The sequence below is a fragment of the Crocuta crocuta genome, unplaced genomic scaffold, assembly GCF_008692635.1.
Source record: "Crocuta crocuta isolate KB4526 unplaced genomic scaffold, BGI_CrCroc_1.0 scaffold136, whole genome shotgun sequence".
Taxonomy (NCBI): domain Eukaryota; kingdom Metazoa; phylum Chordata; class Mammalia; order Carnivora; family Hyaenidae; genus Crocuta; species Crocuta crocuta.
Genome location: NW_027531009.1, coordinates 79169 through 106512, shown reverse-complemented (window position 1 = coordinate 106512; position 27344 = coordinate 79169). Strand labels below are relative to the sequence as shown.

The 27344-nt window shown below is 39.9% G+C and overlaps 1 protein-coding gene and 1 pseudogene across 1 annotated transcript in view; one reads left to right on the top strand and one right to left on the bottom strand.

Annotated features, from left to right (window-relative positions):
• Window positions 1-624: 624 nt before the first annotated feature.
• The window catches only part of LOC144237135 (uncharacterized), a 45655-nt gene continuing 18935 nt past the window's right edge, over window positions 625-27344 (bottom strand). The window contains 6 exon segments of the mRNA XM_077770815.1: window positions 625-811; window positions 813-853; window positions 856-909; window positions 912-946; window positions 948-2568; window positions 7933-8086. Of these exon segments, the coding sequence (XP_077626941.1) occupies window positions 713-811; window positions 813-853; window positions 856-909; window positions 912-946; window positions 948-2568; window positions 7933-8086 (2004 nt within the window). The 3' untranslated portion in view covers window positions 625-712.
• On the top strand, window positions 19465-20392 carry LOC144237145 (vomeronasal type-1 receptor 2-like; annotated as a pseudogene).

The window sequence follows — 27344 nt, the reverse complement described above, 5'->3', positions numbered from 1 at the left end:
ATTTTTTAAATGTTTTATTTATTTCTGAGAGAGAGAGACACACACACACAGCGTGAGCAGGGGAGGGTCAGAGAGAGAGGGAGACACAGAATCTGAAGCAGGCTCCAGGCTCTGAGCTGTCAGCACAGAGCCCAATGCAGGGCTCGAACCCCCAAACCGCGAGATCATGACCTGAGCCAAAGTGGGACGCTTAACCAACTGAGCCACCCAGGTGCCCTGGTTAATGCTCAAAATAAATCTAGTTCCCCCTAGTATGAATTTTCTTGTGGTAGTTCATTGAAAGAATAGACTAAATAAATTATCACCTTCATTACATTTGTAATGTTTCTATCCAGTATGAATTATTTGTTGTGAATTCTTTCAGGACCACAAAGTTGTACTTTTTTTTTTTTTAAATCACTGGGAGTCTATACCTCTTAATCCCATTCATTTATTTTTACCCTCTTCCCCAAGTTGTATACTTTTATAAAGCTGATCACACTCATTCCATTTGTTAAGATTTCTCTCTGGAAAGAATTATGTTCCAAAGGTATAAGCTTTGGATAAGCCTTGCCATACATTCCATTTGTGTGCCTTCTTTTGGAGATTTATATTCTGATACCAGGTGAGGTGTGAGTCCTGGTTACAAGCTCTCCCACATACATTAGTTTCATATGGTTCTTCTCCATGATGGAATCTCTGATGTTGAGTAAGACTTGAACACTTGCTCATTTTATCTGCAAGGTTTCTTTCTACGATGAGTTCTTCGATGATCCCCAAAAGTTGAGCTTTGAATAAAAGCACTGCCACACATACTTGGCTTATACTCTTTTCTTTTCACCATGTATTTTCTGATGCCTCGTAAGTTTTGCAGTTGGGTTAAAGCTGTGCCACACTCTCCCATATGGATTTTCTTATGTAAGATATGAATGCTTTGTTAAAGGCTCTGCCACACTCACTACATTTGTTTCTCTCCAGTATGCGTTCTCTCATGACCCCAAAGGTCTGAACGTTTGATAAAAGCTTTATCACATTTATTACATTTATAAGGTTTTTCTCCTGTATGAACCCTTCGATGTCTCATAAGGCTTGAACTTCGGATAAAATCCTTGTCACACACATTACATTTGTGTGGTTTTTCTCCAGTGTGGATTTTCTGATGTGTACTAAGGGTTGCAAAATGGGTAAATGCTTTGCCACACTCACTACATTTGTAAGGTTTCTCTCCAGTATGCGTTCTCTCATGACCCCAAAGGTCTGAACGTTTGATAAAAGCCTTATCACATTTATCACATTTATAAGGTTTTTCTCCCGTATGAATTCTCTGATGTGCCATAAGGTTTGAACTTTGGATAAAGTCCTTGTCACACACATTACATTTGTGTGGTTTCTCCCCAGTGTGGATTTTCTGATGCCTAGTAATAGATGCAAACTGGGTAAAAGCTTTGCCACACTCGTTACATCTGTAAGGTTTCTCTCCGGTATGGATTTTTCTGTGTTGAGTAAGATTTGAGCGCTCAGCAAAGGCTTTGCCACACTCACTACATTTGTAAGGTTTCTCTCCAGTATGAGTTCTTTCATGACCCCAAAGGTCTGAACGTTTAATAAAAGCCTTATCACACTTATTACATTTATAAGGTTTTTCCCCTGTATGAATTCTCCGATGTGCCATAAGGCTTGAACTTTGGTTAAAAGCCTTGTCACACACATTACATTTGTGTGGTTTCTCTCCAGTGTGTATTATCTGATGCCTAGTAAGGTTTGCACACTGGGTAAATGCTTTGCCGCACTCATTACATTTATAAGGTTTCTCTCCAGTATGGATTTTCTTATGTCGAGTAAGATTTGAACGGTCTGTAAAGGCTTTGCCACAGTCATTACATTTGTGCGGTCTCTGTCCACAATGAATTCTCTCATGACTCATGAGGTTTGAGCTTTTGCTAAAAGCCTTCCCACAATCATTACATTTGTAAGATTTTCCTCTGGTGTGTGCTCTCTTGTGTGTAGGTAGCGAATGATATTTAAAAATCTTCCTAGATTTATTCCAAATGTTTTTGGTACTGGGAGGAATTCTTTCAAGTGGTGACACTGAGGAACCACTGCTGACACACTTCTCAATTGGATTACATCCATACATTTTCTCCTCACTGTGCAATCTCTGCAGTTCAGCCAGACTTAATCCAATTGTATTTTCCAGGCAGTTCATGTATTGGTTTCCAGCACCACGCAGGTTATTGTCCACTTTTAACAAATTCCTCATAAATGGCTCATCATCCTTGAAATACTGGTATGTATTATTTCTCACAGAAACACTCCGCTTTTCAGGAAGGGTAACCGAGGATTGATTAAGCTGTTGATCTTTTCTACAAGTGAAATTTTTGTAATGGGTTAAAGGCACTTCTTTATAATTTGCTTTATATCCCCACTGACTTTCAAACTCATGGATATTTTCCCAGACTTCCCTGAGATCAAAATCCTTGATGTCATGACTTCCATTTCTTTCCAATATCACTAAGTGGTAAAAGTCTCCTTTATTAATGTCCTCTCTTGGTGATAATTCCTTGGCGGCAGATCCATCAGAAGGGCCTCCTATCAAATAGAGTTGGAAGGGAAAATTTTATACTGAATCACATAATTACACAACCAAATAACACTTTATACTGAACACAGGAAGTTTCTCAAGATGATCTTCAAATACTATTGTAAATACAATATTTTTAAGTTTTTTAAAATAAATTTTTCCATATTAATAATTTCTCATAATTTTAAAGTAATTTTTCCAAACACATATTATACACTATCCATATTTTTTGGCCATATAACTGGATAATGAAATGAAATTTCATGATTAGAGAGCTCATCTATACACTGGCTATTAAACAACTGTGCATGAAATCATAGAGATGTCTGTTTTCCTTAATTCCTAATCTTTATAAAAATGTGTGTTTACCTGAACCCGATATTTCATAATTCAGTGATTCTCAACATATCTTTCATACTGTATGTTCCTTATGGAATGTATATTCTGTCTTTAGTTCTCAAGGAAGAATTCCTTAGAATTCCAGAGACTATTATTTTGTGTAACTGTGGTTATTTATTAACCTGCTAGATCTATCAATTTTTTTAAATTTTATTTTTTTAATGTTTTTATTTATTTGCGAGAGGGAGACAGCGTGAGCAGGGGAGGGTCAGAGAGGGAGGGAGACACAGAATCTGAAGCAGACTCCAGGGTCTGAGCTGTCAGCACAGAGCTCGACGTGGGGGCTTGAACCCACAAACCGTGAGATCATGACCTGAGCCTAAGTGGGACACTTAACTGACTGAGCCACCCAGGCGCCCCTAGATCTATCAGTTTTTAGATTATACTATACAGATTTCTTGTAATAATATCTTGTTTCTTTCATCATGTCCTCATACATTATTAAACACACATTATTATTAAACACCAGATCAAGTTGCAGTCCTGAGCAATATGTGTTATGTATGAAGAGGGGTCTTTCTGCAGTGTGGGGAGGGGCAGGTCCTATGGACACTGAGGTGCTTTTGTGCTCAAAATTAATATACCTGGAGATAACAGTATGCTTTGTTTAGAGTAGTGAAAAATCTGAGGAAAGGCTAGGACTTGGATTTGGAAAATCAAGAGTGAAGCACAAGGTGTAATGGGCCATGTGGCAATAGTGCTTGTGCTTCCACAGCTATGGGAACATGATTGTGTTATAAGTTAAACACCTGACCCTGGTAAAAGGAACTAATTTGGCAACAGGCATAATACTGACTCATCCTGTAAGAATATATAGTTTTGGTATGAGAGAAAAGTGGAAAACATTCAACAGGGAGACAGTATAGTATTATAGGAAGACTATAGGCTGCCATCTATTTTAGTATTTGCTCAAAAATTATCAAATTGAATATCCCATGAATTCCATTACTAGGTATATACTCAAGGGAGTTATATAATATACACATGTTCCAGGAGACATGTACAAAAAATTCTTTTAAGTCTATTTATTTACTTAGAGAAAGAAAAGAGGTTGGAGTGGGGCAGAGAGAAGGATAGAGACAGAATCAAAAGCAAGCTCCACACTGTCAGCACAGAGCCCAATGCAGGGCTCAAACTCAAGAACTGTGAGATGACCTAAGCCAAAATCCAGAATCTGACATTTAATCGGCTGAGCGACCCCGATGCCCCCAAATAATGTATTATTATATAAAAAGCAATGACAAATAAATCTCATATTTCTGTGACTAAGGCAGTAACTTAAAAAAGTATATTCTCATGATATCACAAATTTTCAGCTTAAAGAATGCCATAGATTTAACTGAGGAAAATGTGTTACAACAATGAGATATCACTGTACACATTTATGAGAATGGCCAAAATCCAGAACAGTAACACCAAATACTAGTGAGGATGTGTAGTAGTAAGAATTCTCATTAATTGCTGGTGAGAATGCAAAATGCTGCACCACTTTAGAAGACAGTTTGCAGTTTCTTACAGAATTAAACATACCACAAAATGTGATTTAGCAATCATACTCTTTCATATTTACAAAAATATGTTGAAAATTTACATCCACTTAAAAACCTAGAAAAATCCTAAAATTTGTATGGAACCACAAAAGAATCCAAATGCCTCAGCATCTTCAGAAAGAAGAACAAAGATATATGAATCACATTTCCTGATTTCAAACTCCCTGATTACAAACTGTGGTAATTAAAACAGTATGGTATTAGCATAAAGATAAACACATAGATCACCAGAACAGAATAGAGCCCAGAAATAAACTTACACACATGGTCAATTAATTTACAACAAAGGAGACATGACTGTACAATGGGAAAGCACAATCTCTTCAATAGATGCTTCTGGGAAAACTGGACCACTGGCTGACACCAAACACAAAAATGAACTCAGAATGGATTAAAGACTCAAATCTAAGACCTGAAACCATAAAACTCCTAAAAGAAAAGATAGAGGGTAAGAAGCTCCTTAAAACAGGTCTGAGCAGATTTGTTTGTTTTGACTCTTGACACCAAAAGAAAAACCAACAAAAGCAAAAATAAGTGGGACTATATCAACCAAAAAATTGTCTGCACAGCAAAGGAAATACTTTCAGCAAAATGAAAAGGCAGCCTACTAAATGGGAGAAATATTAGCAAATCATGCATCTGATAAGGGGCTAATAATCCAAAACACAGCTCAAAAATGCTCAAATAATCCAATTTAAGAAATGGGCAGAAGATCTGAATAGATATTTTCCAAAGACCTAGAGATGGCCAACAGGACCATGAAAGGATGCTCAACATCATTTATCATCAAGGAAATGCAAATCAAAACCACAGTGAGATATCACTTCACACCCATTAGAATGGCAGTTACTTAAAATTTTTTTTAATGTTTTTTATTTATTTCTGAGAGACAGTGTGAGCAGGGGAAGCTCAGAGAAAGAGGGAGACATAGAATCTGAAGCAGGCTCCAGGCTCTGAGCTAGCTGTCAGCACAGAGCCCGATGCGGGGCTCGAATCCACCAACCAGGAGATCATGACCTGAGCCGAAGTGGGACGCTCAACTGACTGAGCCACCCAGGTGCCCCTAGAATAGCAGTTATTAAAAAGACGAGAAACAACATGTGTTGGTGATGGGGTAGAGAATTTGTGCACTGTTGCTGGGAGCCAATGGTATAGCCAAGAAAACTACTGTGGATCCACCAATTCTACTTCTGAGTATTTATCTGAAGAAAACAAAAATACTAACTCAAAAGATAAAAACATTCTGATGTTCACCGAAGCATTGTTTACAATAAGTGAGATTCAGAAACAGTCTAAGTGTCCATTGATGGGTGAATGGGTAAAGTTGTGTGTATACAACACAATATTATCCAGCCATAAAAAAAATAGAATCTTGTCATCTGTGACAACATAATGACCTTGAGGACATTATGCTAAGAGGAATGAGTCAAAGGCCAATACAGTATAATTTCTTATATGTGGAATCTTAAAAAAAACGAAAACAACCCCTCTTAGATACAGAGAACATACTGGTGGTCCCCAGAGGCAGGAAGTTGAGGTGATGCTGGCAGAAATGGTTGAAGAGATCAAAAGAATAAAAAAAAGAGGGATGCCTGGCTGGCTCAGTTGGTAGAGCATGCAACCCTTGACCTAGCAGTTGTGAGTTCAGACCCCACAATGGGTGCAGAGATTACTTAAAATCAAAAACTGCTGCTGCCTCTTGAATTCTTAAAACAAACAAAACACAACACAGCCCAAAAATTATCAATACAGTGCTTTCCGTATAACCAGGAATGCAATAAACATCTGTAGAATGATACATGTTTTTCCTACAGAAAAGATATCAGTAAGCTATATTGTATTTAACCTACATCTAATTTTGGATTTTCACTTTTTGGAATTATCCACATCCAGATAGGCCCAGGAAAGAAAGAGATAGACTTTAGCTCTACTTTATTAGATAGATATTACATTTTGTGTGTCTCCTGAGAAGTTCTTCCAGGGATACAAAATGGAAATGGAAAGTGAATAGGTCCTGAGGTATGCACTACAGAAGCCTCACCTCTGACCTGTATGGAATGAGAACCAAGAGATCAGGGGAAAGACTCGTTAGGGACAGTCATCTCAGTCCCTCTCATACCTCGGAACCAGTATGGTCAGAGGGGCCAGGTAACAATGTTGTAGGTCCTAACAGTGGGAGTTTAAACATTGGAATAACAGAATCAGAAATGTGTGTGGGATGAAGGAGGATTTCCTTTGAAAGCTCCTAAGAAATAAACTTGTATTTTCCCACAGATCCTTCCCAAACAATATTTACTGGAGCTGCTTACTCTCTGCCCATCTGAGCTCTAACTTGTGCTCACATCACAGTACATTCCCACCTGTCTGGATGTCCCCCATATTCACTTCACTATGTGGGAAGAGGGCTTTTCCCCTGGGAAGAGATTGACAGAGATGATATTCAGCTGAAGCAGAGATTTCCACTTATAAAGAAAAACAGAACATGATCTGCTCTGCTCTTTCAGAACACATTCACAGCTCTTTGTTCAGCAAAGAAGAAAGTACATTCATTTTATGTGGGTGTAGAACATATTTCAAAAATTAGTCAACTGACTGCTTGAATGCTTAAGGACTGTTTTAGGTATGCAGAGATCTAGGTCTTTTCTAAGAACTCCTCAACAAAAAGCGCAAGGGTAAGACCACAGAATCAGATATTTTTAAAAACTCACCATAAGGTTTCCTTTTTTCCCCCCAACTTTAAGTAATTTTATTGTCTATGAGCCTTATCTTTAAAGATTTTGGTGAAATTTGACTTTACTAAGAATTTGAGGATTTTTAAATCCCACTTCCCAGACTCCCAGATTATTATTTAAATTCTAGTTAGTTAACAGAGATTGTAAAACTGGTTTCAGGAGTAGAATTTAGTTATTCATCACTTACATATCACACCCAATGCTTCTCATCACCAGTTTTCTCCCTTAAGCTTTTCTGACTGCTAAGTTCTGCAACCACCTAAACAAGCAGGAATGCAGAACTTCTGAAGGAAAGGGAAGTTAGAGTCCATCTGCCGCATTAGGAAGCCTTTCCATTCTCAATCAAAACAGCTGCAATCAGGGGCGCCTGGGTGGCTTAGTCGGTTAAGCGTCCGACTTTTGCTTAGGTCATGATCTCGCGGTTCGTGGGTTTGAGCCCCGCATCGGGCTCTGTGCTGACTGCCAGCTCAGAGTCTGGAGCCTGTTTCAGTCTGTGACNCCCCTCCCCTGCTCACGCTGACTCTCTCTCTCTCTCTCTCTCTCCTAGAAATAAATAAAAAAAATAAATAAAATTAAAAAAAAAAAACAAAAAAAACAGCTGCAATCACTCCCTTAGGAACAGGGATTTGAAACTCCTATGATCAAGTCAGGGGCTCTCAAAAGAAAATGCAAAGACATAAAAAGTAATTACCAACTTCTGGAAGGAAGCTGTCCTCACCCAGGGAGACCAGGTTCCTGTAGTTCTCCAGCATCACGTCCCTGTACAAGGCCCTCTGAGCGGGGTCCAGGCACTCCCACTCCTCCTGAGAGAATGCTATGGCCACATCCCTGAAGGTCAACCGTCCCTGAAAGGAAAACACATTTCACCAAATGGACAGATAATGTGTTCTTATTCGACACAAAATTAGAGAAGCAGAGATAACGTAAAGACTGACTTGGCTGGATTGAATGTTCTTTGATCTGTGTAAGATAATTTTGAAGAGCTACATTTAACATACAATTAGCCATTTTAAAGTACCATTCAGGAGCATTTAGTGCATTCACAATGTTGCATAAATATCACCTCTGTCTAGACCCAAAACATTTTTATCATCCCCAAAGGAAAGACTACCCATTAAGCAGTTGCTTCCTATTCCCCCGTCCCTGGCAACCACTGCTACTTTGTCTCTATGAATTTGCCAATTTTGGCTCTTTTCATGTAAATGAAATGGGATAAAAAATGTGACGTTTTGTATCTGGCTTCTCTCACTTAGAATAATGTTGGGGTTCATCCATGATATAGTATGTATCAGGAGTATACTTCCTTTCTGATGGCTCCAGAGTATTCCATGGCAGGCCTAGACTATATTCACTCAACTACTAATGGGCATTTAGTTGTTACCACCTTTGGCTAATATTAGTCAGTTGCTATGAATATATTCAGTTGTTTGAATATCTGTTTTAAAGTCTGTTGGATATATACCTAGGAGTGGAATTACTGGGTCACATGGTTTAATATTTTGAGAATTGATCACAGTTTTCCACAGCAGCTACAACATTTTAACGGCAATGTGTCATGATTCTACATGACATCTTTACCAACACTTATTTGTTGTTGTTTTTGTTATAAAACAAAACATCCTGGTTTTCATCCTGGTGGGTGTGAAATGATATCTCATTATGGTTTTGACTTTGCATCTTACTAATGACTATTTTCATTGAAATCTCTTCATGTGCTTGTTTCATTTGTATATCTTCATTTCTATGGAGAAATGTCTATTAAAATCATTTATTTTACAAATTGGGCTCTTTGTATTTTGGTTGTTGAGTTGTAGAAGTTCTTTATATAGTTCTAGGTTCTGGACCCTTACTAGATTTGTGATTTGCAAATTATTTCCTCCCAGTTGGTAGATTGTTTCACCTATGTGATAATGTCCTTCAGTGCACAGACATGATTAATTGTGAGAGCAATCAATTTATCTACTTAGTCTTTTTCTCTTTTGCTTTTGATATCATATATAAAAATCTACTGCCAATGCTAAGGTCATGAAGATTTACCTCTATGTTTTCATCTAAGACTTCTATAGTTTTACACTTTACCTGTAGCCATTGATTAATTCTGAATTCATTTACTTCTACGGTACAAGGCAGTTTCAATTTCATTCTCACATGGATATCTAGTTGTGCCAGTACCATTGAAGAGACTGTTCTTTTTCCAGTGTTTTTGGCAGACTTGTAATTCTGTCACTTTCATCTGTATTTCTAGCCTCTGATGCAATTACAGTTTTTATTACTCAAAGTTATTGTAGTCAGGTTTGATGTTGAGAATTCTAGGTCCTCCAATATTGTTCTTTCTCATATTTATTTTGGATATTTGGCATCCTTACCAATTCTATGTGAGTTTTAGAACCAAGTTTCTCATCTGGGCAAAACATGCTGTTGGGATTTTGTTGAGCACTGCATTACCCTTTATATTGCTCTGGGGAATACTGCCATTTTAAGGTCTTCCAAGCCACAGACACAGGATATCTTGACATTTATTTAGGTTTTCTTTAATTTTCCTCAACAACTTTGTATGAAATTTCAGTGTGTATAAACCTTCCATTTCTTTGGATAAATTTATTTCCATTTGTTTTCTTGCTCTTGTAAATGGAATTGTTTACTTAACTTTCGATCTGTTGATTGCTATGTACGGAAATGCAACTGAATTTTAAGTGTTGATATTGTATTCTGTAACTTCAATGAATTCATTCTAATTGAGGATTCTTATTTCTAAATATAAGATCATGTATACTATGAATGGAAATAGTTCGATTTCTGTTCCAATTCTGACACATTTTATTTATCCTATTTTCTCTAATAAAAACTTCCACTGGTGTTGATATGTGGTGGCAAGATGGGGCATAGTTGTTTTGTTCTTGATATTAGAGGCAAGTTTTCTCACCAATGAGTATGATGTTAGCTATGGAATTTTTATAACATCCTTTTTCAGACTGAACAAGTTCCCTTCTATTCCCAATTCTGAGTGCAGTGTTTTTGTTGGGTGGAATGTTCTATATATGTCTGCTGAGGTTAGCTGGTTTAGTGTTGCACAGTCCTCTATTATTGATGTCTGGTTGTTCTATCCATTATTAAAAAGGGAGCATATAGGTCTCCCACTATTATAGTAGAACTATCTCTTCAATTTTTGCTTCAAAAAATTGAGGGCTTTGCTGTTATGTACATGTTGTTTATAGTTGCTTTAATTTCTTGACGATTAGCTCTTTTTTCAATATATAATGTCCTTCAACATCTTTGGTAACAATTTTACAACTTAAGTCTATTTGGTCTGATACGTGTATAACTACTCAGCTAGGTTTCATCACTATCTGAATGGAATATCTTTTTCCATCCTTTCACTCAACCTGTTTGTGTATCTAAAGCGAGACTTTCCCATGTCGTCTTATTTGCCAGGGTTTCTCAGGTACTTGTGCACATTAATACACTACTTACATAGTAATCTCTTTAATCCTGGTTTATATGAGCTAAAAAGGCATCCAGAAGGTGTTTCTGAGGAATCTTTACTGCCCAACCTCATGGACAACACAGAGCCTACTTCCCATCTCCAGTCCTTGCCTGGGAAGAAAATCCTTCACAGCATGACCACATAAAAGGAGCATCTTCCCACGTTCCACGTCACTGGGTCACAGTGAGATGGAATCTGCATGGAGATGGGNCATGTTCTTGGCCCCTCCCTAGGCAGCCAGCATCCAATGAATGGTTGATGCAGGACACAGAAGCCTGTCTACTCCATCAATTTGGAACAACTCTTAAGGGCTACCCAAGGTGCAGAACGCCCTGGTAACTATACTGTGAGTTTAGATCTTTTTTCTGATGGTTGATGGGAAGCCATGAGAAGGTTTAATGTCAAAAGATGACACAATCAAATTTTTAAGACTTAGCTATGATACACAGAGAGGGTGGAGCTGAAAGAGGCATGCCTCAGTTTCTAAGACTATGCTCCTGCCTCGTTCTAAGTGGTTTTCATTATTTTGGGAACTGGGTCACACGGTAAACTCTAATGATAACTGCATACCCTCTCCCAGAAAACTGCCAAAGACAACCCCATGCCCAACTTTGAAAATCATTTCAGGGATCTTATTAGCTCAGGTTTAGAATTCTTAGTCTATTGTCTCCATGTTATAGGTGGGTGCACTGGGTCTCAGAAGGGGAGTAATTTTACCAAGTTACCCTTAGGAAGTCTGAGGTGAGTGAGCAGAACAGGGTGTAAGTAAATTCTGTAATGGTGGCCTGTACAGTGTTAAGTAGAAAGGGCTTGTCCTGGCATCATAATCACCAAGGAGGAAGTCAAACTTTCAATCTTCACAGACAACTCAACACTTTATATGGAAATCCCAAAGATTCCACCAAAGAACTGCTAGAACTTATCCATGAATTCAGTAAAGTAGCATATATAAAATCAATGCATAGAAATCTATTGCATTTCTATACACCAATAATGAAGTAGCAGAAAGAGAAATCAAGGAATTGATCCATTTACAACTGCTCCAAAAACCATAAAATACCTAGGAATAAACCTAACCCAAGAGGTAAAAAATCAGTACACTGAAAAGTATAGAAAGCTTATGAAAGAAATTGAAGAATACACACAAAAAAATGGAAAAATATTACAAGCTCATGGATTGGAAGAACAAATATTGTTAAAATGTTGATACTGCCCAAAGCAATCTACATATTCAATGCAATCTGTGTCAAAATAACACCAGCATTCTTCACAGAGCTATAAAAAACAATCCTACAATTTGTATGAAACCACAAAAGACCCCAAATAGCCAAAGCAATCCTGAAAAAGAAAACTAAAGCTAAAGGCATCAGAATTCTGGACTTCCAGCTGTATTACAAAGCTATAATCATCAAGACAGTATGGTACTGGCACAAAAAGAGACCCACAGATCAATGGAACAGAACAGAGAACCCAGAAATGGACCCACAAACATACGGCCAACTAGTATTTGACAAAGTAAGAAAGAATATCCAATGGAATAAAAACAGTCTCCTCAGCAGAGAAACTGGGAAACTGGGAAAACTCTGCAGCAACATGCAGAAGAATGAACCTGGACCACTTTCTTACACCATACACAAAAATAAACTTAAAATGGATGAAAGACATAAAGGTAAAACAAGAAGCCATCAATATCCTAGAGGAGAAAGCAGGCCGAAACCTCTTTGACCTCGGCTGCAGGAACTTCTTACTCAACATGTCTCCAGAGGCAAGGGAAACAAAAGCAAAAATGAACTCTTGGGAACTGATCAAAATAAAAAGTTTCTGCACTGCAAAGGAAACAATCATCAAAACTAAAAGGCAACTGAGAATGAGGGAAGATATTTGCAAAGGGCATATCAGAGAGAAAGCTAGTATCCAAAATCTATAAAGAACTTCTCAAACTCAACACCCAAAAAATAATCCAGTGAAGAAATGGACAAAAGATATGAACAGATACTTTTCCAAAGAAGACATCTAGATAGCTAACAGATACAAAGAAAAATGCTCAACTTCACTCACCATCAGGGAAATACAAATCAAAACCACAATGAGATACCACCTCACACCTGTCAGAATGGCTAACATTAACAACTCAGATAACAACAGATGTTGGCGAGGATGCAGAGAAAGAGGATCTCTTGCACTGCTGGTGGGAATGCAAACTGGTGCAGCCGCTCTGGAAAACAGTATGGAGGTTCATAAAAAAATTAAAACTAGAACTACCCTATGACCCAGCAATTGCACTACTAGGTATTTATTCAAGGGATACAGGTATGTTGTTTTGAAGGGGCACATGCACCACAATGTTTATAGCAGCATTACTGACAATAGCCAAAGTATGAAAAGAGCCCATATATCCATCGAGTGAATAAGGGATAAAGAAGATATGGTATATACATACAATGGAGTATTACTTGACAATCAAAAAGAATGAAATCCTGCCATTTGCAACATGGATGGACTAGAGTATTTCATGCTAAGTGAAATCAGCAGTCAGACAAACACAAAGGACATATGACTTCACTCATATATGGAATTTAAGATACAAAACAGATAAACATAAGGTAAGGGAAGCAAAAATAATGTACAAACACAGAGGGAGACAAAATATAAGGACTCTTAAAAACAGAACAAACTGAGGGTTGCTAGAGGAGTTTTGGGTGGTAGGATGAGCTAAGTGGGTAAGGGGCATTAAGAGGGAAACTTGTTGGGATGATCACTGAGTATTATATGTACAGGATGAATCACTGGATTCTGCTCCTGAAATTATTGCACTATATGCCACCTGGGATGTAAATTAAAGGAAAAAAAAAAGTTTGTCCTAATTTCAGATTACCTTTCATATTCCTGAACAAGAGAAGCTTCTCTTTTATGGGTTTAATCAAACCCAATCATTTAGCCCTCTTTTTCAGAAAAAAAAGCAGAAAAAACATATGAGATTACAAATAGTTAGTAGTCCTGAAAAACATGAAAAAGGGTCACTGGTGGAGATGAGCTCCGAGCAATCTCTGCATCAAGAATGGATGGACTCTGTTGGAAAAAGTTCCACATCAATCCAGCCCATCCTTCAACATCTGTACAGGAAAGACAGAGGGACTGAAGGGGAATATCTACTTAGTTGGACACTTCAGTTCAGAACTCCGTAATTTAAGGGGCGCCTGGGTGGCCCAGTCGGTTAAACGTCCGACTTCGGTTCAGGTCATGATCTCACGGTTCATGGGTTCGAGTCCCGCGTCGGGCTCTGTGCTGACAGCTAGCTCAGAGCCTGGAGCCTGTCTTCGGATCCTGTGTCTCCCTCTCTCTCTGACCCTACCCTGCTCACGCTGTCTCTCTCTCTGTCTCTCAGGGGGAAAAAAAAAAGAACTCGGTAATTTGAAAGATCACTTAATGGAAGAAGAGAACTGTTGAATATTAAATTAACTGCATAGGGGCGCCTGGGTGGCTAAGTCAGGTAAGCATCTGACTATGGGTCAGGTCATGATCTCACAGTTTGTGAGTGAGGGTCCTGCGTCAGACTCTATGCTGATAGCTCAGAGCCTGTAGCCTGCTTCAGATTCTGTGTTTCCTTCTCTCTGCTCCTTACCCGCTTGTGTTTTTTCCTTCTCAAAAATAAATAAATGTAAAAAAATTAAAAATAAATTAACTGCCAAAACAGGTTTTGAGTGTTAAAAGATTATGAACATCCTTAATGGATGTGTAACAAAATATTATAGTTATTTACTAGACATTAAAGAATGGTTCCAACATGATAGAGTAGAAAGTATATAAATTCATAATCTGCACAATAAAATTAAGAGGGAAAATAATTTGGAAATTAAAAAGCTATCCAATGGATTCTGAAATTAGTGTTAAGACAAGTGTGAGGATACACCCAATTTAGAAAAGAATCCATGAGCCATAAAAAAGGGAGGCGAAAGAAACAGTACTGTTAATAACGGCCTTTGTAAAAAGCACGATGTGGTTACAGAAAGTCTTCCCCATTAACTGTTTGAGCTAGGCCTCTGCCCTCTAGATGAGAAGGGTTTGTAAACGGACTTGTCTTCTGATGCAACACTTAGAAAGTGCACTTGCCTGAAACACCTAGTTTCACAACTCTCAATCTCTTCTGCTTAACTGGAACAATTCACCAAATTTTTGATGAACGAGGTCATAGGGCCACAAATCAGTACTTCACAACGTAATATCCCATATCCAATCAATTCTAGGGCTCACCTGGGTTTGGGTCCGGTGCTTCGTCCCAGCCCACTAAGTGTTTTGTTCTCCGTGTAAGTCTCTCTGTGTCATTTCTCTTCTGTCCTTCTGTCCATTTCTATTTCCCTCCCTCGCGATTCCTCCAACATTCTGACCCCACTCTTTTGCACCCTCTGTTTCAGTCCCAGCCTTTCTTTCTCCCCGATGCTGCAGATTTCTGCCTCTTTCCTCGGCATCTCTGTCCCCACCCTGCCCTCCCTGCGGCGGGGTGAGGGGGCTACTTCCACCTCCCGAGTAGCGACGGTGCTGGACGCGGTTGGGGGATGAGGACAGGGGGGAGATTCGGGAGTCAGAGAAAGGTTCTGAGCGGAAAAACGAGTTGGTAGGGCGATCGGGGTCTGCAAGGGCCAAAGGCAGAAAGGCTTGGCCCGAAACTGCCTGAGAGCGATTTTAACCGGAAACGATGCAGACGCCCGGGACCAGCACCAAGTCACTGGGATCGGGAACGTCTTAAGGCCACGCCGCGAGCAGTGAAAGGGACGAGTGGACTCAAAGATTTCACCTTACCAGCGACCCCCGAAACCTCGGTGTGGAGGTGGGGCCTCAGGAACGCGACCTCTGGTGTGAACCTGAAAAATGGAGACACTCTCCAAGCCGACAGTTGCTCCGCGCGACCCAATTCCGGGTCTGCAGGAAAGTGCGCAGGCGCGTGAGTCGCTGGGCGGGGCCGAGGCGGGTCTAGGACGCGGCGGGTTCCGGCGGGGCCTGGGCGCGCTGTGTCGCGCCCGGCGCACCGTCTGCCTCCTGGGAGCTGCCAGTACCTTTGTCCTTTCTGCGCGGCGGTTTCGGGTCCTGGTTTTGGATTCCTCCCAGTCCCGCTGGTGTGTTTGGAGCCAGACTGGGAACAACGTTAGGGAGGGGCGGGCCGCTTCTGTTGGGAGCGGCGGTGTTTGCCAAGTTGAGCCCGGTGCCCGGGGAAACATTTGTAGCGGGCGGTGGAGACGCGCTCAGGCGGGGGAAGCGGAGCAGCAGGGGACCTGGGCTCGGGGCCCTCGTGAGGCGGGGCGACTGAGACCTGGACAGTTGCAGCTCCTTGTTTAAGAAGCAAGAGCCGGGGTGATGGGCATGGAGGAGGGAACTTGTTGGGGTGAGCACTGGATGTTATATGGAAACCAACTTGACAATAAACTATGAAAGAAAAAAAACGGGGTGATAAGTGTCGGTGATGGACTCAAGAATGCAAAATGCAAAACTGTCTATGGGGAATGGGCAGTTTGGTACTAGCTCATCGGTTTTTCACTGAATTGTCACTTCTCCCCATTCGCTGGACTGTGTTCCCTGGCGTTCCCCGGGCCCGGGGCTATGGGGGCGGAGGGGTGGCACGTTGCTTTAAAGGACAAACACTTCTGCCTCTGTGGGTGTTCATTAATGTCTCTCTCCTTAAATTTGATATTCAGATCCACACCTGTCGAGATGAATTATAAATCCAAATGCCTTTGAGACCTACCATATAAGCACCTGTATTTGCTGAAGGCCTTAATTGCTAAACTTCATTGCAATTTTAATTTTTAAAAATCTTTGTTATCAGTTATTTTGGAAGGCTATTTTCCTTGAAAATTAGGTTTTTAAAAATTTATTTATTTTGAGAGCACAGGAGGGAGTGTAAGTGGGGAGGGCCAGAGAGCTAGATCTAGAATCCCAAGCAGGCTCTGAGCAGAACCCTCTGCCCTTTACACCTCCAACCCCCCACTCTGGGCTGGATCTCACAAGCCTTGAGATCCTGACCTGAGCCAAAAGCAAGAGGATCAGTATCAGAATTTTATGTGATGTATACAGATAATTTGGAAATTTTACTTCCTCTTTAATGCTCCTGAATTGAGTAAGAATATCTGGTATTTAAAACAATGGAAGTAGCTGACTGCCAATCAAATCTGGGTGCTTTTATTTGTGAGAGACTCTGATAAATGTCTTCCTTTTCTCTGTGGATTTTAACCTGTTTAGGTTCCCTATCTTACTGAAGTCAATTTTGGTAAAAGGTATTTTCCTAGAAAAATGTAGGTGTTCTAGTTAATTTGTTTTGAGTTGGGGAAGTGGACAAATAATTTTTAATCTCACTTATTAGTAACATGTCCTTTATTTGCATTTATTGAAAACTTAAAATGTATTGCAGATACCAAAAATTTGAAAAATAGAAAATCCTTGGGTCATTTGTGTAGGATTCTTTCTCTCTGCTCATAAGTTAAATGGTGGTGGGACTTGGGTCTGAGGAGTAACAATTAGATTGGCATAAGAGAAATTCTCAGGGAAGCACAGAATCTGTTAGGATTGTGTGCTTCTCTGCTGGTCTTTCATGGCTCAGACCTCAGCATTTCCTCCTTCCATGTGGCACCCTGTTTATTTCCAGGAATAATGGAAAAGGAAGAGTCTCTCAAACACTCCAGTGGTCCCTTTGGATATGTTCACTAGAAACTTCTAATAGATCCTGGGAATTAAATTTTTTCAGAACCATTCTCAGTTCCCCAAGTGTAGAACTATCATTCCCACTACAGCTGACATGAAGATTGCAGTTCTTTGGGGAGGTGAGGTCACAGAATCACTAACCTATATCTCAGGATTTGGCTTCCTCCCTCCCACACATGCTTTGCTAGCTACTTTACACCCAGTTTCCAGTCCTGGCAGCTGGAGGGAGTCTGTGAGTATCTTCTCGGTTAGTCTGAGAGCACAGCCTCTAAGGTTAGGATATGCACAGGAATCTGGGTAGGTGAGAGTGTCTGGGAAAAGAATCTTACAGCACAGGCTGAGCTTCTGAGAGAGATGCTAAATCAGTGCATGCCTGCTGCTAATGTAATTTAATAAAATCCTCATTGAAGGGGTTCTTGGTGTTTGATCCAAGTACTGTCAGAATCTGAATTTTAAGATACTTCAAGATTATAATTTCAGGGGGCACCTGGGTGGCATCCAACTGTTGATCTCAGCTCTGGTCTTGATCTCAGACCAAGAGCTCACTGGGCATGGACAGCCCACTTAAAGAAAAACAGATTATAATTTCAAAATTAACCTGCTATTCATTACAGTGAGCAAGAGTCACAGACACATTTCCAGGAACAATTCTCTGAGTACTGTAAAGGCATGTGCATATGGTAATGAGTATGATGGGACTAACTGAAATACCTGATTCACAGCAAAAACAGCGTGTCTGAATGGGAATTGCTGAAATTTATTTTTCTGTAACTTGAGTGTGACGTGCTTAGTGGAGACTGTAAATGTGTCTCTACTGAAAATCTCTGTGGTCTCTTCATCTGTGAGACAATCTTCTTCCTGAAATTAGAAAAGCTCCTTTAAGAAAAAGTTCACATCGTAACAGAGTGTCTCAAAGAACAAAAAATTAAGGGATTTGTTTTTATATTTTAATTTAATTTTAAAATAAAAAATTAGTTTAAAAATAAAATCTCATCAGGAAAAAAATTTTTAAGCTATATTTCCTGTGATTTAACATCATTTCAGTAGTATTCCTAGCCCACTACTCACCTTTCTTGCTTTTCAATTTATTAAATCCCAAGATTCCAGGCCCTCAAATTCCATTTTGCAGGTTTGTACTATATTTAAGTACCTTTTCCAAATCAAATATCGGTTCACGTTTCAGTTTGCTTATTTTAAAATAATATACGGTGATATGATCTTTAAATAGATTTAATTTATTTTCTGCCCTAGTATGCTTTTTCACTATGCGGTGTTTCATGTTCCATATGTTAGCACACAGTGAAGTTCTGCACAATAATTTCTTTTACAGATGCCAGTTCTGCACAATAATTTCTTTTACAGATGCCTTTTGATCTAGGCAAAAAATGAAATGAGTTCTGCTGCCATCCTAACAGTTGTCTACATTAAATGAATCAGATTGGCTCATATAAAATTATTGAGTTTGTGTATAACTTATTAAGACCTTTGAATCTTCACTCTTTAGTTATACTGTATATAAAGAATATTTAAAAATGAGAAATGATCAAACCAGGTTTATTAAGTAAAATAAATTTAAAATATGAGAAGGCACCTGTGTGTGTGTGTGTGTGTGTATCCATAACGAGGTTCTTGGAATAGTATATTACAGTAGGAGGCATTCATGTCATGGCAACTAGGCTACACAGGTTCAAATCCTGATTCTACTGCTATTTACATGAGTCACTTAACTTCATGTGGATAATCTCCTCATCTATAGAATAAGAGTAATATTCTTAATTCATATGGTTATGAATATTATAGAAGTTACAGGAGGGAAAGCATTCATAACAGTGACCCACACATTGTAAGTGCTAAAAAAAAAAAAAAAAGACACACATGTAACTTGGGAAATCTCTTAACAAAAGACAATATAGTTTAGATGTTAATTCTCAGGGAAAGGGAGAGGTAAGTGGAGATTTTATTTTCCATGAAAATGTAGCCCAAAATTCATGTATTCATGCAGAACCCGCTGCCTGTGAATTTGAACATTGAGTTCGGGACAATGACAGAATGGCCTCGGTGGATTTGAATACAGCAATGATCTTCCTGTCCCAGATAGCCAGTGAGATCCTGGGCAATTTCTCACTCTTCTATCATTACATGTCCTTTGCTTCAAGGGATGCAATCCGAGATCCACGAATTTCATTCTCAGGCACCTGACTGTAGCCAACTCCTTGGTCATTCTCTCTAGAGGAATCCCAGAGACCATGGCAGCTCTAGGGCTGAAACATTTCACCAATTATTATGGACGCTACATTCACTTATATGTTCACAGAGTGGGCAGAGGCATGTCCATGTGTTCCACCTGCCCCCTGAGTGTCTTCCAGGCCTTCAGGATTGCCATGGGAACTCCAGGTGGGCAGAGCTTAAAGTGAAAGCTCCAAAATACATTGGCCCCTCCAGTGTCCTGTGCGGGGTGTTTTACATGTTGGTTAATTTGTTTTTTTCCCTATTTATATGGCTGGTAAATGGAACAACAAAACTATTACCAAAAAAAAAAAAAAAGTGATTTGGGATATTGTTGTGCTTCAACAGTGTAGAGACAAGGTCACAGGCTCATTAGATGCAGCAATGATATTTTTCCATGACATTTGTGTTTGGGACACATGTCCTTGGCTGGCAACTCCATGGTTTTTCTCCTTCAGAGGCACAAGCAGATGGTCCAAAGCATCCATAGGAACAGTTTCTCCCCCAGACCCTCCTGTGAAACCAGAGCCGCTAAAGCATCCTTGTTTTGGTGACCACCATTGTATCCTTTTATGCCATTTCTTCCATCACTTGTGTTTACTTGACTCTCTTGGATAATTCTAGTTGATTGCTGGTGAAAGTTGCTGTGCTAATCACTGCATGTTTTACAACTATTAGCCCATTTGTTCTCATGAACCATGACCCCACTATATTCAGGCTGCACTGTGTCAGCTGTGGAGGAAATACATGATTCCTTCATCTCATCAGGGAAATACAAATTGTCTCCCACCTGTTCAGTCATGGATGCATTGAGACCTCAAAGAATGTTAAGAACAATTATGAGCCAGTTTCGTTGCAGAGAGTGGGGTGAACGAGACACACTGACACCAGCCTGATATGAAATAGTAAAGAGCATGGTGCATGAAATCTTTAATTAATACATGTGTAGTTATGTACTTGTATTTTTATTAATGGTAACCATTAAGATTCCATAAAACAGTCCTGAAATAGTGTGAACATACTGGAAATGTCTTTGAATGTGTAACTTTTTTTTTTTAATTTTGATGTTTTATTTATTTCTGAGAGAGAGAGAGAGAGACAGACAGCGTGAGCAGGGGAGGGTCAGAGAAAGAGGGAGATACAGAATCTGAAGCAGGCTCCAGGCTTTGAGCTAGCCGTCAGCACAGAGCCTGACACGGGGCTCAAACCCACCAACTGCATGATCATAACCTGAGCCGAAGTCAGACGCTTAACCAACTGAGCCACCCAGGTGCCCCTAAAGGCACAACTGTCAAATTGAAATATTAAATTTTCCCAAGATGTACCTGAGATTGAAATAGTAAATTCTGATTTGTGATGGAAGTGGCCTGAGGTGAAGGTGTAGGGAAAAGCAGATTTTACTTATTGCTGGCTTTGGAGACTATGTTGTGAATGTTATGCCTTATGTCTAAAGATAATTTGGGGACCTTTGAAATATGATAATGCATATACAGCAAGATGAGTGCATGAAATTATTTTATGGTCAACACTTGAAGAGTAAACTGCAGGGGACAAAGAGGAACATATGAAGAGATGTCAGCTGAATTTTACAAAAGGTGCAAGTGGGAAGCAGCCATTAAAAAGACTAGGTATGTGGGAAAAGACTGAATGGACTTTTGAGATGTTTAGAGGGTAGATTGTTCTGTGTTAAATCTTGATGGAGGCAGCTGTGTTGGCGAGAAAGAGATTTCAAGATGGACTTCTCCTTTTCCAACTTGAGAATATAAGAGGTTATGGAGGACGCTTTCATCAACCTTTGTGCAGGAGATGAGTAGCAATTTGAAGCTGGAGTATATGAATATATTATGTTTAATAGGGGGTAGTATTGCTTTTGAAATCACTATGAAGGCAATATGGATACCATTGAATGGGGGAGAAAAAGATACTAACTCAAACATGGAACTAATTTAGGGGCATCTGGCTGGCTCCGTCAGTAGAGCATGCATCTCTTAATTTCTGGATGGTTACTTTGAGCCCTATACTGTGTGTAAAGATTACTTAAAAATAGAAGATATTTAAAAACAAATATTTTCGGGGAACCTAGGTGTCTCAGTGGGTTGGGTGTCCAGCTTCGGTCCATGTTATGAACTCATAGCCCATGAGTTCGAGCCCCATGTCGGGCTCTGTGCTGACAGCTCAGAGTCTGGAGCCTATTTCAGATTCTGTGTCCTCCTCTCTCTATTCTTCCCGTGCTTAAACTCTGTCTCTCTCACTTTCAAAAATAGGAATATTTTTAAAAATTAAAGACATAGGTTAATATAATTCAGTTATTAAATCATAAACACTACAAGTTTTTTAAGGTACACATTTTAGTTTAGAATAACTTTAGATTTGCAGAAAATCTGTAAAGATAACACTGAAAGTCCAAAATATGTCTCACTCAGAACCCCAAATGCTACTACCATCTTAACATTACCATAGTTCATTTGTCACAACTAGGGAACCTACATCACTATGTCACTGTTAACTGTGACTACAGACTTTATTTATATTTCAGTGGTTTTAACACAGTCATTTTTCCCGTACAGGATCCATCCAGGATTTCACATTATATGTAGTTGTCCTGTCTCCTCCACTCTCTGCTGCTCAGTAACATTTTCTCAGACTTTCCTTGTTTTTCATGACAGGGCTGAGGAATACTGGTCCCTCACAATTTAGAATGCCTCTAAAGTCAAATTTGTCAGAAGGTTTTCTTTTTCTTTTGTTTGTTTTGTTTGTTTGCTTGTTTGAGAGGAGGGAAGGGGCAGAAAGAGGAAGAGAGAGAGAATCCCAAGCAGGTTCTGTGCTGTCAGCACAGAGCACAACGTGGGGCTTGATCCCACAGTTTGAGATGATGACCTGATATGAAATCAAGAGTCCGTCGTTCAAACAATTGAGCCACTAGGCACCCTGAAGTTTTTCTCCTGGATAGACTGGGTTTATGAGAAGAAAATAACATACCATCACACAGCATACAGTCTGAGGGATTTCATGCAATTAACACGAGTTATTTTGGATGATGTTGATCAGTTAGTTAAGGTCATATTCACCAGAATCCTCCTCTGATAACATTACCATGCATGCCTTTCCACACTCTATTCTTTGGGAAACTCTAAACACAGCCCACAGTCAAGTGTGTTGGGGGGGGAAGGTTGGGGGTTGGTGCCTGAGAGTAGAGGTGGGCTGTTGAATTAAACTCCACATCCTGGAGGACTAAGTAATCCCATATATTATTTGCCATTCTTCTTATGTATCACTTCTCCCTCATTTATTTGTTTATTCAGTTGGTTTCTCATATCATTTATACTTATTTTATACTTAGTGTTATAATTCTATGCAGTGCAATTTATTCTCTTGCTTAGGTTGTTCAGGCTTTGGTCATTGGAAGCTGTGGTATAAAATACACACTCAGGGAGTGCCTGGCTGGCTCAATCAGTTAAGCATTCAGTTTCAGCTCAGGTCATGATCTCACAGCTTGTGGGTCCAAGTCCCACATTGGGCTCTGTTTTGATAGATCAGATCCTGGAGACTCCTTCAGGTTCTGTGTCTCCCTGTCTCTCTGCCCCTCTTGCTCTTGTGTGCGTGCATGCACTCTATCTCCCCAAAATACACACACACACACACACTCACCTGGTCTCTGTCTTGGGTTCCTGACTCAGAGCTTCAGAAATCTTTAAGATTTCCTGAGTGGTAGGAGTGTCTTTATTACACTAAGGAGGCAGCTCTGGGCAGGGGTTCCCCACAGAACTTCACAGTGGGGGACTGGACACCTTTGAAACCCAACTACATGATTGGATGGAAACACACAGCAGCCCAACCTATGGGGAGAGGAAAGAGGCTGGCTGGGGATGGAGTTTAGTCATACGGCCAATGGTTTCATCAACCATGTCTAGGTAGTGAAGCCCTGATTCAACACCTGGAGAAGCTCCTGGGAGCTTCTTGGTGGGGGACAAAAGCTACTGTGCTGGCAATCCTCCCAAACCTTGCTCTATAGATGCCTTCATCTGGCTCTTTACTGCTATCCTTTACAATAAAATGGGAAATGACAAAACTAAATGAATTTAGGAGTGAGTTTGCTGTCTTTTATTCCAGGGAAGACAACCCTTGGTTTGGGGGAGGACAGAGCCTCACATGCAGGGAGTGGAGTGGTCTTCCTGAGGGATTTGGGGCAAGATTGAGTTTTAGAAGAGGCAGTGCAGAGACAGGGCATGATTGGCTAGGAGGTTGGGGATTTCCTTAGAAGACCAGCAGGTGCTGTGCTCTGGGGTAAGTTCAGGTAGCTGAAGCTGAGTTGGAGGACTGTGCTTGGTGTATGCTTGGTTTCCTTGCTGGGTGTTTCACATAAGAGCAGGCTGATTTAGATTTGTGATTTGGGTTGGGCCTTAGGGTGGCCTCCATTTTGATGGGTCCCGATATACAAATTAACTTTATCCACGATTGTCATACACCTAGCACTTTGCAAGTTCTTTGAGTCTTCCCAGAAAATATTGAAACAGAAGGGATTGGAGAAAGCCTTAAATTTGTAGTTGGCTGGAGATGCACAGGAGGTTTGGGAATGCCTGGCTCGTGACTGGTGTCTGAAGCGGAGGCCGTCCTGGGAAGGACTTTGCCCTTAACTTGTGGGGTCTCTACTAACACCGGATAAAGTCAGAATTACAATGAATCGCAGGACACCCAGTTGGTGTCAGAGATTTGGCAGCAGGCTGCTGGAGCTCTTTCAGGTTTGGCTATTATGTCCCTTTGATATGTCCCCCCTCTTTTTTTTTTTTTATTACTTCCTTACTCTTAACATTCTGTCACTACAAGATCCTCCAGGCTCACCTTGTATCTTCCCTGCTCCCGCCATAGAATCAGCCATAACTCCAACAAACTTATTAGAGAATAATGTTAGAAAGCAAGATGTGGGTGCTGGATGTTCTCCTTGCTTCTGGGATGTCATTGCTGTTAGACCCTGTGGGTAGACCGACCTGGGAATTACCTGTTCACACACAGATGTATAGTTTTCTCTTTGTTATTTTATTGCATATCTACAGCTAACACTGTGCTCATACTGATGTCCCTGACTCTGATCCCGTACTTCAGGGTTCATGTTAGCCTTTCCTCCCTACTTTTCTGTACCTATCTGTATTTATCAAGTATTATGGCCTCATATGCCTTTGAAGAGTTTTGCATCTGATCCTCCACCCTCCCATGCTCTCTGCACACAACCTGTAACCCCCTCCCCCTGGCCTCATTTGGACCTTGCTCTATCACACGCTTGTAACCTTCCAACTCTGCCCCGTTTGCCTGCCCCTGGAGTGGCAATGTTCACAGCACTTCAAGATATTGCATGTGGTAAATATCATCTTTGGGGGGTTTTGCAGGCATGGAAGAAGTAAAAACGATGTGAAGTGCCCCCATTTTCAGGCATCCAAGGTCAGGAGATTCCTGTATTCTTCCCACATGTGAGCACATTGTCAAGACACACATGTCCATGCAGACTGAATGTAATTATATACACGGGACTGGGAATGTGAGAGTATGCAAGTGTATGTAATCGTGTGTGCTTGTATTTGATGGGTGTGTGCATGAGTGTGAGTTTGCTATGGAGTGAATATATGTGAGTATGTGAGTATATATGACTGTGCATTTGAGTGTATGTTGCACATATGGATGTGTGTTTGCATCTATGTGTAATTTTTCTGTGTGTGTGTGTGTGTGTGTGTGTGTGTGTGTGAACTAAGGTTGTCCACCATTATGGTTCTTGTCTCTGGCTTGGATATGGGGGGTATTTGATTATGTACTTGTGTGTAGTGAAAACAAGAGACTAATTAGGATTTTCACGTCATTCCGGTGAATGTACCCCTTATGATTATGAAACAGGTTTCATTATCCCCGGTCTTAATATTTGCTCTTTAAATAAAATTGATTTTAATATGGCTACTTTGTTTTTAATAACGTTTATCTTTTGTCCAAGATTTTACTTTGTGTCCTTAATTTGTGAAGTGAATTTCTCTAGGAAATATATTGTTGTCTGTCTTTTAAAAATCCAATTGTCAGAGGCGCCTGGTTGGCTCATGTGATTATAGGTGCTAAAACTCTTGATTTCAGCTTAGGTCATGATCTCATGGCTCTTGAAATGGAGCCCAATGTTGGGCCTATGCTGATAGCACAGAGCTTGCTTGAGATTGTTTCTCTCAAAATAAAACTTAAAAAAAAAATCCAGTGACAATTTTTGCTTTTCAGCGGGGTCTTTAGACTATTTCCTTTTAAAGATATTATTATATAGATTTACATTATCTTGCTATTGCTTTTATAATGTCTCCATTGCTCTATTCCGTCTCTTTCTGTCTTCTTTGAAATCACTGAATTTTTACAGATGATTTTGTTTTAAATCCTTTTCTTTGGTTTACTGGTGTTAGCTATAACTATTTTTTATGTGTTTCCTTTAGGGGTTTTATCCTGTATAGCTTACCACAGTCTACCTTCACGAGAGTTTATGCTTCTTCATGTAGAGCATCCGACCCTTCTTTTCCACATGGACTTCCATCTCTCCGCTCCTGCCCTGTGCTACCATTAGTATAGCTTTCTTTAATATATGCTATACACTTATATGCTAGACTGTTAGTTTCTTAAACAGTCTGCTGTATTTTACAGAGGCTTAAAAATAGGAAAGAGTTTTTATTTACTCATATAGTCACTACTTCTACTGCTCTTAATTCCTTTGTGTAGATCAGGAGTCTGCCGCCTGCAGAACATGAGCCAAGTGCAGCCACCATCTGTTTTTATACAAAGTGTAACTGGAATGCAGCCACACTCACACTTAGGTACTTTGGACCCAATAAGGATGCACAGGAAGAGTGGTAACAAAGTGTATGGCCTACAAAGAATTAAATATTTACTATATGTTCCTTACATAAAAGTTTTGCCGACCTCACACACTCTTAGCACATCTGAATTAGTATGAAATTTGGGATATGAAACATACTGAAAAGTCCATTTTGTAGTCAGATACTAAGCAGTGGTGACACAAGATTGGTCTCAACTGAAAGAGTAAGACGAGGAATAATTGCGAATTAGTAGGTCTTGTACTCATGAGGCAAACATTAAATATGAGATTTTGTTATAATTCAATTTGCAAGTATCTTATGTTAAAGAATTTTTTGATTATATTGACATTGAAAATATAACTGAGGTGTATAAGACCCACCAAATATTACTTGATACAGATTCATAAGTGGAAAAAGCAATACACCCCTGGCTGGCTACACAGGTAGACAACAGGAAAAGTATGTATCTTAACAAGTTCTGGGATCAACTCCCTAGACAGTTTTGACAAATGGCATTTACCATCTTCCCACTAATTCATTACCCCACCCCGTCACGGTGTTCTCTCCGTAGTGGTAAGGTTGCCATAAAGAAATAGGTCTGTGTTGGGGCGCCTGGGTGGCTTAGTCGGTTAAGCATCCGACTTTCGCTTAGGTCATGATCTCGCGGTTCGTGGGTTCGAGCCCCACGTCAGGCTCTGCTGACTGCCAGCTCAGAGCCTGGAGCCTGTTTCAGTCTGTGACTCCCTCTCTCTCTGACCCTCCCCTGCTCACGCTGTCTCTCTCCTAGACATAAATAAAACATTAAAAAAAAAAAAGAAATAGGTCTGTGCATTCTCCAAACAGGTCATGGTTTTAGATCTATCACATATAATCTTA